The sequence below is a fragment of the Dipodomys merriami genome, unplaced genomic scaffold (assembly GCF_024711535.1).
Source record: "Dipodomys merriami isolate MVZ:Mamm:240054 unplaced genomic scaffold, mDipMer1.0.p SCAF_7, whole genome shotgun sequence".
Taxonomy (NCBI): Eukaryota; Metazoa; Chordata; class Mammalia; order Rodentia; family Heteromyidae; genus Dipodomys; species Dipodomys merriami.
The window spans coordinates 16180207-16192500 of NW_027206290.1; the positions used below are offsets into that span (position 1 = coordinate 16180207).

Here is a 12294-nt window from a genome sequence, read left to right on the forward strand (position 1 = left end):
TTTGTGTCATTAAGTTTGGAGGGAAGCTGGGTACTAGCTATTCAGGAGGCTGAGATCTGAGGATGGAGGTTTAAAGCCAGCCCAGACAGAAAAAAAAAAAAAAATCGAGGAGACTTTTTTTTTGGTCCGGTCATGGGGCCTGAACTCTGGACCTGGGCGCTGTCCCTCAGCTCTTTTAGCTCAAGGCTAGCGCTCTACCACTTGAGCCACAGTGCCACTTCCGGCTTTTTTCTTTTTGCTTATGTGGTGCTGAGGAATCGAACCCAGGGCCTCATGCATGCAAGGCAAGTGCTCTACCACTGAGCCACCTCCCCAGCCCTCCAGGAGACTCATCTCCAATTAAGCACCAATCAGAAGTGGTGGTATGGCTCACGTGGTAGAATGCTAGTGTTGAGTGGATAAACCAAGACTTTGAATTCAAACAAAAACAATAATGGAAAAAAAAAACCCACCCAAATTTAGAGGACATCAGTCACATGCAAAGTCTTAAGGTTGGCTCCTAAAGATTTCAATAAAGCACATAAATTAATGTTTTCATGGATTTTTGAGTCCTTGCTGCTCTTTGGGACAAGTAAGTGGATATGTAGAGGTGTGTCTGGGTATAAGCAGTTTGTCTTTCAAGGTGTGTTAAAAAACTCCTTGCCTTTCTACAGATCACTGCAGAATCAATCCAAAGATTATGGGTTAATTTCACAAGACTATAGTAAGCTCACATCCTAGCTGCTAAAATGCAGCTGTATTTCCATTTGGAAGTCTATGTTACAGTCTTGCGTGTAGGGTCAGAACATGTATATTTAGATGAGATTATAGAGACAAAGTCTGTCATGGCTCTCAAGTCTAGCTTTTATGTGAAGCTACAAGATTTTGCTTTGGTGATTAGCACAGTACAACTATGTTTTAAAAATTATTTTAATATACTCTTATTCTGATAATATTAAAATAAGAATGTTAATAGTAAGCTAAACGTTAACATTTTCCAGCAGATCATCTTATTTAATCCTCAGTGAAAAGTTTGACATTTGTGGGTCATTAAATTTAGGAACCAGGGCTTTGTGCTGCAGATTAAGGGTTAGAAACTGACTCTTCCAGGCCTACCTCCAAAGGTAAAGTTGGTGGATTTTAGCATTATAAAAGGTGGCCTTTGAGTGGTGGCTGAGGTTATAACTCCTCCTGTCTGTTATCTGCTTGCCCTCTAGGCATGGAGAAAATCCTTGAATAAAAAGAGCTGTTACCAGAATTGTGGAATTCCAGATCCAGCTCTGGCTTCTCTCTTTTTTAGGTGCATTCTAAGTTGGGGATGGAGGGGAGGTGCAACTGTGTGGGGGTTCTGAAGACAGAGTTCCCAGCCCTAATTCAGAATTGAGCAGCACCCAGGTCCAGGAAGCTGGGTCCCTATCTCTTTCGCTCGTCTGTCTACCCTCCTCTTTCCCTAAGTGGGTGTGTAGTCTAGCCGAGCCCCACAGAATACCGTGAAGGGAATCGCCTCCTCGGTGGTTGGACAAAGCCCATTTTTCTTTCGTTATCTTCTAAATAGTGATGAACCCGGTGCATCCCGGGAGTTATCTGGTGGACATTTTCCTAGGTGACTACTTTGTGTCGTTGCCTGATTTTTTTCTTTTACCCCCTAAAATGGTAACTTCCCGGCCCCGCCTCTCCCCCCAGCCCTGCCCCAACATTCAACGGAGATTACCTGATCTTCTCCTTTCCAGTCACACATCCGTGGAAGGGGCTGGGCTGGAATTCTGATTCCCACCCCTCCCTTAAACCGGCCCTTCCCCGCCCGCCGGCCCGTAGCTCGCTGCCCTGGGCCCCGGCCCGGGGTGGGGAGGAGGAGGGGCCGCGCGGGGAGGCGGCGCGCGCACCGCGGCACCCCGGGGCGCTGCCAAGCTGCTCCATCCCGACGACGTGGCACCGCGGGTGGACCGAAGGGGAGGAGCCCCAGACATCCCGCAGAGGCGAACCGGGGCGCCTCTCCGGTGAGATCGTAGCAGATAAAAGGTGTCCTGGCAGCACGAAGCAGCCATCCCGCTGTCCTCTCGGTACCCATGGTGGACCGTTTCCACGCTTCGTCGCGGCTGTGCGTTGATTTCTGTACTCGGCTCCTGGGGTTGCCCCCTCCAGCGCGCATGCGCTGGGGGGAGGGAGGGGTTCAGGCGCTTGCGGGCTGGACTACAACTCCCAGAGGAACCTTGCGAAAAGGCCGCCGGCGCCATCTTGAAATCTGATGCTCACAATCCGCCGGCTTTGCGTCAGCCCCGGGCGGCCGCCAGTGTCCCGGGAAGCTGGCCTGCTTCGGTTCGCGAGGTCCTTGAGGACGCGGTGGCGGCGGCGGCGGAGGCTGGCCGGAGCGACAGCTGTGCGAGACATGGGTAGGCCCGCGCGCCCCGCGCGCGCCTGTCACTCAGCATCCCCCTGAGGCGCTTCCGTGCCCGCCCCCTGCCCGAGGGGCGGGGCCGCGCGCTGTGGTACCCGGGGCCGGCGCGCGGTCCCCGGGGACGCCGGGCCATGCCCGCTGTGGAGCGCCGCTGCGACGGCCGGCGGGGCGCGAGTCCCTGAGCGAGCCGCCGCCGCCGGGTCCGCGTCGTCCCACCCCGGGGGGCGCTCCCCGCTCCCCGCCCGGCCGCGACGATGAAGGAGCTGTGCCGGATCTGCGGCCGGGAGCTGTGCGGGAACCAGCGGCGCTGGATCTTCCACACGGCGTCCAAGCTCAACCTCCAGGTCCTGCTGTCGCACGTCCTGGGCAAAGATGTCTGTCGCGACGGCAGAGCCGAGTTCGCTTGCAGTAAGTGCGCCTTCATGCTCGATCGGATCTACCGGTTCGACACGGTCATCGCGCGCATCGAAGCGCTCTCCATCGAGCGCCTGCAGAAGCTGCTGCTGGAGAAGGACCGCCTCAAGTTCTGCATCGCCAGTCTGTATCGGAAGAACAACGACGACGCCGGCGCCGAGCCCCGGGCGGCGGGCGGCGGGACGGTGGACATTTCCGGCTTGCCCGACGTGAGGTACTCGGCCCTGCTCCAGGAAGACTTCGCCTACTCCGGGTTCGAGTGCTGGGTGGAAAATGAAGATCATCAGCTCCAGGAGCCGCACAGCTGCCACGCTCCTTCCGAAGGCCCCGGAGCCCGACCCAGGAGATGCCGGGGCTGTGCGGCTCTGCGAGTGGCAGATGCTGACTACGAAGCCATTTGCAAGGTGCCGCGAAAAGTGGCCAGGAGTATCTCCTGCGGCCCCTCGAGCCGGTGGTCCACCAGCATCGGCACGGAAGACCCGGCCCTGTCCGAGGTCGGACCCCCCGATGCCGCCAGCGCGAAAGGACCCCCGGACGGGGAGAGCATGGAGGAAGGGACGCCGGCTTCCTCCGTGGAATCTCTGGATGCAAGCGTCCAGGCCAGCCCTCCCCGCCACAAGGACGACGAGGCCGAGAAGAGTGTCCGGGAGCTGGCCAAGTGTGACTGCTGCTGCGAGGAGCAGCATCTGTGTCACCCCAGACTGGAGCTGGCTCTCAGTATGATTAAAGGGCTTGATTACAAACCCATTCAGAGCCCCCGCGGGAGCAAGCTTCCCATTCCCGTGAAATCCAGCCCACCTGGAACCAAGCCCGGCCACGGCGGGACAGATGGAGTCAGTTCCGGTTTCCTGAACAGGTCTTTGAAACCCCTTTACAGGACACCTGTAAATTATCCCTTGGAGATTGCAGACCTGCAGGAGCTGTGGGATGATCTCTGTGAGGAGTATTTGCCACTTCGGGTCCAGGTATACAACCCGGCTGCGTGGGCCTGATTAGCTAGCTGGCCTCGGGTTTCACAGGATTTCTCTTTAGGTGAAAGTTAATAGTATTAACCCGAGAAAACGACATCGTTGAACTCAACGTTGGCTGCACCTCTTGCTCTTTGGTTAATTTTTAAAAATGTCCTGTAGTAATTGTACAAAAGGGTTCCAACTCCACATTTCAGCTTGTGAGCACAATGCATCGGGGTCAAGTGTCACTACTCCCATCATTCTACCCCCATCTCTTCCAACTCCGAGTTACCTGGTTCCATCACCTTTTGCTTGTCCCATTTAGCAACTGTGATTTACACCTAGAATCTGCTTTTCCTAAAAAAAGAAAAGAAAATCTGCTTTTCCTCTTCGTGACATTACCCGTCGGCCTTCCCATGAATTATCAAAGTTGCTACATTTTAGGACAAAAAGGTGAAGATAATCCATTCATTTTTCTCCTATAGATAGAAGACATTTAATTTCACTCTGGCAACAGAACCCTTTATTTATTTTTTTCCTGATGTCCTTTCCATCCTCCCCTCCCCTTGAGTTTCTTTTTAGATTTGTAGTTTTCTCCTTTTGGCTTTCTATAACTGAGTCAGTTTATTTTTCTGTGTGTGTGTTCATGCATGTGCATGCTGCATGTGTGTTGATATTGGGACTTAAACTCAGAGCCTCTTGCTTGTCTTTTTTCCCTCAAGGATGGTACTCTACCACTTGAACCACCACTCCACTTCCATCTTTTTGGTGGTTAATTGGAGATAATCTCATGGACCTGGCATCAGTGGCTCACACCTGTAATCTGAGCTATTCAGGAGGCTGAGCTCTGAGGATTATAGCTGAAACCAGTCCTGGTAGGAAAGTCTTTGAGACTTGTCTCCAATTAACCACCAAAAAGCTGGAAGTAGAGCTGTATAGAATGCTAGCCTTGAGCAAAAGAGCTCAGGGATAGTATTCCTGAGTTTGCCCCAGGACACAAAGTCTCACAGACTTTCCTGCCTGGTCTGTCTTTGAACCCTGATCTTCAGATCTCAGCCTCCTGAGTAGCTTGGAATACAGATATGAGCCACCAGTTTCCTACTGGAGGCAGTTGCTCCAGTTTCTCTCTGGAGAATTAAGACTTTTGTCCCCAAATGCCTCAAAAATGATGATAGTATATAGTAAAAGTTTGGGGAAAACCTATTAATTCACCAGAAAAACGATATAACATTTAGGTGATCTCTGTTATAATTAAGGGATCATTTGAAGATTAACAATGACTTTTTCAGAGATGACACTTGGGAATTCACATATTTTCACTCAAAATGTTGCAGCTTTTCTACTAACTTCTACTAGAAGAAAAGTGAAGTTCAGAAAGAATTGGGTCCTCTTTTGACTTTAATGACTAAACAATGGCAGCTGGTCTTAATTTGAGCTATTCCTATCTACCCAATTGAGTTCATACTACCTTTTGGAATTCAGCTGTATACAGGGACTTGACAGATTCTATTTTGTTTCTATAGGGACAGAGTAATAGTTTTAGTTAATTTTGTGAAACACTAAAATGTGTTCAACTCCACAGATTCTTTAGTGGGACCAATGCAAAAGTAGACAGTGTAGAAGCATTCTTGGAAAGCTGGTTAGTGGTCAACATAGTTCCAGAAATTTAGAGCTTGATAATAAATGAAATTGTTTATTGTTACATGTTAAATTGTATCACAGTAAGAACTTGACCAGAAAATGGAAGTTTTAAACTTGCATAAAATTACCAGGAACCAAGTGTATGAATATGTTAGGGAGAAGTAAAAAGCCCAATGTTTTCACCTGTATGAAATGTAGGTGTTGTCTGCCTAACACTTGTGTACATTTTCTGTTGCTTTATTTTTTCTTTTCTTTTTTTTGGTCGGTCACGGGGCCTGAACTCTGTACCTGGATGCTGTCCCTTAGCTCTTCAGCTCAAGGCTAGCGCTCTACCACTTGAGCCACACTGCCATTTCTGGCTTTTTCTGCTTATGTGGTGCTGAGGAATCGAACCCATGGCCCCATACATGCCAGGCAAGCACTCTACCACTGAGCCACCTTCCCAGCCCTTTATTTTTTTTATTTTTGTGGAACTTCACTGCTAAATATGGGTTTAACAATATTTCTGTGACCGGATAGAGATGCTACAAATTAAACGTAGTCTCATGTTCTGATCTAAAAGTAGACTAGGCATCAAGGATGGGAAATAAGTTGTTTCCCTCTCTTAAATATGAACAATATTGTAGAAAGATAAAGTCATAGAAAATCTGGCTAAAATGAGGAGTATTTTTTCTCCATATTTAATGAAAATTATATAGAGCATTAGTATCTTCATTATTATTAAACAGAAGATTAGTGTATGTATGGTGTGTGTACTGGGTTTAAACTCAGGCCTTCACCTTCTCACTTGCCTTTTTCGCTTCCCCTACCACTTGACCTACAGCTCCATTCCCAGCTTTTTGGTGGTTAATTAGAGTAAGAGTCTCACAAGCAGGAGGACTTAGGAAAGTCTGTCTGGGCTGACTTGGACTTCGATCCTCAGATCTGTTTTCTGAGTGGCTAGGATCACAGGTGTGAACTACCAGCACCCAGCTTGGACTATTAAATCTTTGGTACCTAGATTTATCAATTTAGAGTTGGGAAGGATTTTAAAGGCCATCTCACACAGTTTCTCATAATTTAAATAACAGCCCATGCTGAGCAAAGATCCTGACTATCATATCTAAGACTTAAATTCTGTACATTAAATAGAACAGCTTAAAGACTTACTTTAAGCCAGGAGTCCTCTTCCAATGCGCTAAGGATTCCAGGAGGATTTGTTTTTTAGGGGAGTGTGAGACTTCTGTATCAGTGTGTATAAATTACAGTGCCTGTGTCTTCAGCCCATGTCCCTTTTATTTCGCAAACTTTGGATATTAGAACTTTAAAGTAGCAGGGTATGAGCTTTCTGTTGTCACTTGGCTTGCTTTATAAATAAAATACTGAGAGGAGAGAGAAAATAACCTTCAACTTCAAAAAACATTGTGTGCAGTTACTGTGCTGTTTTCTCTAATAATTAAAGATGTGGAGGAGATAGGTAAGTTGAGCTGGAAGTATTTGTAAGAAATGCACAGGATTTTATTCTGCACACTCGATCAATTGTTGAAGTCTGATTGACTTTTGACCTCCTTAAGAGCTGTTCTACTTTAGGGCAAAACCAGAGCTAAGTGGGACAAAGGCAGATGACAGGTTTTTGTCTTTCTCTGAACAAATGTGAATAGAATAGAAATAATCTCTCTTGTAGTTCTTTTTAGTTTGTATAAAGGAATGGGAAAAAATGCCAGCCAGTTAAACTTTATAAATAGGAAGGAAACCCATTACTTAAATTTTTTCTTATGTTTTTATTATCTTTAAGTAGTTGTACAAAGTAGTTTCCACTCAATAATGTTGTCATTTTGATTCATTTGCTTAAGGATTTCTCCATAATAATAATACATAATAGTATGTATTATTAAATATCAGTGTTTATATTCTTTCTAGTTTCCTCCCCCCTTTCTCTTTTCCTCCCTCCTTTCTTTCCATTCCTTTCCTTTTTCCTTCCTTCTTTCCTTTCTTTTTCTTTTTCCTTTCCTTTCAAAATATTTTCCTGCCACAACAGTATATTTTCCTGTTTACTGATTTTCTGATATGCAAATAATTTATTGTCTCCATGAAATTTATGCCTGAAGGCTTTTTAGATACCTAAAGCAAGGTTTGAAAGCATTATTCTATATAGGTCCTCTACTTCTAAGCCATACCGGAAGCTTTATTCTAGGTAGTCATTTTGTTCTTTATTGTCTGACTCGGCAATACAGTACAAAAGCCATGACAGGCGGGGTGTGGTCCTTTGCAAATAGCAATTCTGAGAGCTCTTGTCCACGTGCAAGTTTCCTTTCTCAATTCAAAGAGCAGATAAATCTTCACCTCAAACCCTTAAGTGTCAAAGTCTGTTCATTTGTGACTACGGTTGAGTAGCCACTCTTTAGAAAATGGTATTAGATATTGATTAAAGATTAGGTCTTTAATTGTATGTTAACTAATAGTTCTTTTATACCTCTTATTAGTAACAGTAGGGTAGGAAATTATAGTGGTTTGAAATCTGGGCTCTTATATGGATTAGAGAGTGCCAAGAAAAGAAATGCTGTTATCCCAAAAGACTAAATAATTGCCTTTTAGCCTAAGAGACACATTATGCAATATTCAGCTTGAAAGCAATCCTCTCTCTGATGTGGGACAGCATCTGTAGTAATTGAGTCAAAAGTGACTTCATTTAAAGCTACATTATCATTGTGACATGATCTTAGTAGCTATGAGTCAGGGGGATGACACTCGTTCTACTAAAGGATTGCTTACTTGGGGGCCAATAAAATCATCGGAGTGATTTATGTACTTGTTACTTCTTAAGAATTCATTATGAGCTGTTAAACTCAGTGGAGCTTACTAAGTGCTCTTTTGGCAGACTGTTCTCAGAAAAAACATTTTTTCTTAGATATAAAAAATTAGTTATTAACGAACAAATGAGAAACAAACTTCTTCTAGCTTTTATCTCAGTGTATTACATGTATAGAATTAGAAGTGTCTTATAATTACTCATGCCGAAATGGGTTGACATGAGATCCAGATTTATTATGTACTTTACTGTGGCATTCTTAGGCTTTAAAACTGTTATTCATATATATTTGTGCTTATATAAAAATGTATGTATGTATAAAACATATGTCTATATGCATATCCCTGTGCATACACACAGACATATATGATTCTATTTGTAAGGGAGCCATTAGATCGAGCCATTAGCTAGGTGACTAGCTTCTATTTGTTTTTGTTTCTACTGGGATTGTAATCAGGGATTATAGATGTATGCCACCACACCCGGGATGTATTCAGTATTAGTGGACACTTTGCCGGATTCCCTTTGTAATTTTGGGCAGATTCTGTAAGTTTCCATTCCTTTATATATAAAATGGAATTGGGTCAGTTGGTTAGTTTTTAAATCCGGCAAAGATCTTTTTGATTTAACGTGAATAACCATGATCCCCTTCCCTGTCATTTATTGTTTACATTTCAGAATTATGGTTTTATACAGCTTTTTTTTTGGGGGGTGCTGTTACTGGGGCTTGAACTCAGGGCCTGGGCACATTGATACTTAGCTTTTTTGCTCAAGGCTAGTGCTCTACCACTTGAGCCACACCTCCACTTCTGGCTTTTTATTGGAGAGTCTCAGGGATTTGTCTGCCTGGCTTTGAATCTTGATCCTCAGATCTCAGGCTCCTGAGTAGCTAGGATTACAGGTATGAACCAGCAGCATCAAGCTATTCTGCATCCTTAAAGTAAATGAAAACCATATCAGTTAGAGTTGAAAATACAAATTTGTAACCTATGGTGTGACATAGTCAGGGGAAGGCTTCTGTTATACCCCCCACAGAGATCTCCAGTGATTTGTCTGGGAGCCTTGTTCTCTTTCCTTTCCTGCTGATTCCACATTTATTGTGCCAGCAAGTCCTGCTACCTATATTTCAAAACATAGCCAGATCCATCCATTCATCTCCCTTCAATATAATCAATATGATCAATACAATTGCAGTGATCTAAACCCCTATTAACTGTAACCTACTATAGCCACCTCCTAGCTGGTCTCTGCTTCCTGATATAATGATTGTTGTTGGGTATAGTTCAGTAATTAATTTTATTCCGATCAATTGTCCCTTGTATACATGTTTTGTTTTTCTCTTGTCTTCTTAATGGCTCTTAAATGAGTTTTAATTAAATATATCTTTCCCATACCACTGTGGATTATTTATCCAGGCAGGGGCTATATATTTGTCTTTAAGTAGGCATATATGTATTTTTTAAATTTATTTTTATTTTCCTTCTGAAACCATTTCAAGTTCACAGAGACTTTAGAAGGAAATTCCTTCCCCAGATTACTGTTGATGCTCTGCTACACCAGCTTTATCTTCCTTCTGCCTGTGCAGACATATTGAGTATGTGTGTGTGTGTGTGTGTGTGTGTGTGTGTGTGTGTGTGTGTTTGCACATGTGCATATGCATGTGCGCATATTGTTTTGTTTTGTACTGATACAGGGCTTGAAATCGGGGCCTGGCACTCTGCTTGGCTTACTTGCTCAAAGTTAACGCTCTAGCACTTGAGAGAAAAAGCCAACCCAGAGTGTGAGTTCCTGAATTCAACCATAACACCAGCACACACAAAAAAATCAAAGTCTATAACATTTACTTTATCTGAATCCCTGTGTTCTGTGCGTAGTGGGGGAGGGAGTGGGGAACATAGCAAGGAGAGAGGTGAATCACTGCTTTCAGCAAGGAACAGGACTCCTTCAAAATATACTGGTAATTCACACAATTCTGGTTTTCTAGATCTCTGGCAAAAAATGGCACCCTTGCACTTAAAAATGAAATTCATCATTGGCTGCATTTAACTCTGTTTACTTGTCTTGTTGCTTCCTAGTCTGTATCGGAAGACCTACTCAAACAACAGAAGCTGAATTCAAATGAGACCGTCATAACCCAGCAGACTGTGTGTGATTCCCACTTGGCAGAACTCCAGCATAAAATCCAGCAAACAGAAGCCACCAACAAGGTATGAGCTGGGAATTCACAGGGTTTTCCTGAGCCTGTGACTGGCTCTAGCTTGACTCCGAACTTGAGCAGGCTGTGGAGACAAATACTGTGGACTCCTGGTACTCTGGGGGAACATTGCCTTTAAAAGTATAGTCCTTGCCAGGTACCTGTGGTGTGAGCCTGTAATCCTAGCTGCTCAGGAGGCTGAGATCTGAGAGTCATGGTTCAAAGCCAGCCTGAGCAGAAAAAAATCCAGGAGATCCTTTATCTCCAATTAATGACCAAAATGCCAGAAGTAGAAGCATGGCTCAAGTGGTAGAGTACCAGCCTTGAACAAAATAGCCAGGAAGAGCACAAGACCCCCGAGTTCAAGCCCCAATAGTGGCACATGCATGTGTGCATACACACACACACACACACACACACACACACACACACACAAAGTTATTATTGACCTAACAGAGTTTCTTTGCTGAATTCAGATCCTTCAAGAGAAGCTCAATGAAATGAGCTATGAGCTAAAGTCTGCTCAGGAGTCATCGCAAAAGCAAGATGGTACAATTCAAAGCCTCAAGGAAATGCTAAAAAGCAGAGAAAGTGAGGTAAAGTATTTAGTAGTGGTGATCTTTCGAAGACACGATTTAGCTTACCACAGGAGACAAGTATTCTGCATGTTGTCATACTTTTGGAACAGTCTTCAGTCTTAAAATAAGAACAGGTGGGATAATGGAACTCCTGTTTCATTTCCTAACATGCTGGACACTCCTTATTTCCAGATTGAGGAGTTGTACCAGGTGATTGAAGGTCAAAATGACACAATGGCAAAGCTTCGGGAAATGCTGCACCAAAGCCAGCTTGGACAACTCCATGTATGTGAAGGTCACAGAGAAAGGGGGACAAGCTCCAGCTGGGGATGTGTGGGTTGAGTTCTTGTCCCAATGGGGGTCTCAGGCCCCTCAGGCAATCCACTGGCCTTCCTTGTGTGATCCCCATTTCTGCTCTTCCCAGAGCCAGGAAGGCATTACCCCAGCCCAGCAGCAGGTGGCGCTGCTTGATCTTCAGAGCGCGCTCTTCTGTAGCCAGCTTGAAATACAGAAGCTGCAGAGGGCCGTGCAACAGAAAGAACGCCAGCTGGCCAATTCCAAGCAACACATGCAGCTTGTGGAGGCGGCCGCCCAGGACAGGGAAAGGCAGAAAGAAGCCTCTTGGAAACATAACCAGGTAAATCATTAACACCAACTGTCGTCCTCGTGGCTGACTTCGCCCTGCTAATAAATTTTTAGTCAGACAGTTTGTGTTCAACATGAACCCTTGAGTCATCTGCTTAATCTAAATAATTCCGTACAAAGTTTGTTGTGCTCCTGTTAATGGGCCATATCAGGACTGTCCTGTGGCTTGCATGTCTGGAACACCGTGGTGAATACCACCAGCCCCTTTCTGGTTCCTGTGGAGGGGCCTGCCTGGCTCTTGTGGGGATAGCTGGGAAGGGCAGAAAAAGGGAGTCAGGAAGCTAAAGGAAGAACTAGCTGAGGTTCTCTGTAAGGATGGATGAAAGTAAACTGGATAGAAAATAGGGAAGATCCTTCAGGGCTTTTTGACACATGTTCAGTGCTGTGCATAGTTATGTGTGATTCATAATTGTTTAATGGCTCCTTTGCATTATTATCTTAGAGCATGCATTACCTTTTCTCTGTGCTTTTAGAATCTAATGATCTTTTATTATTCTTCTGTCTTTTCCTAGGCTAAACACTCATATTTAGAAGTGTACTTTTTGAAGAACATTCCTACTTTAGTAGCCTGCAAATTAATTGCATCTGAATTTCCTTCAGAAATACGCAAATATTAGCAGGGGTTCCTTGCTACTCAGGAGGCTGAGATCTGAGAATCAAAGTTCAAAGCCAGCCCAGACAGAAGAGTGGGTGAGACTCTTATCTTCAAC

The 12294-nt window shown here is 44.9% G+C and overlaps 1 protein-coding gene across 2 annotated transcripts in view; it reads left to right on the top strand.

Annotated features, from left to right (window-relative positions):
- Positions 1-2527: 2527 nt before the first annotated feature.
- Pde4dip (phosphodiesterase 4D interacting protein) overlaps positions 2528-12294 on the top strand; it is a 64868-nt gene continuing 55101 nt past the window's right edge. For both annotated transcript variants that reach the window (XM_070007534.1, XM_070007533.1), the window contains exons 1-5: positions 2528-3753; positions 10243-10374; positions 10838-10957; positions 11132-11224; positions 11364-11576. In XM_070007534.1, coding sequence (XP_069863635.1) covers positions 2629-3753; positions 10243-10374; positions 10838-10957; positions 11132-11224; positions 11364-11576 — 1683 coding nt within the window. In that variant the 5' untranslated portion in view covers positions 2528-2628. The remainder of the gene's footprint in view (positions 3754-10242; positions 10375-10837; positions 10958-11131; positions 11225-11363; positions 11577-12294) is intronic.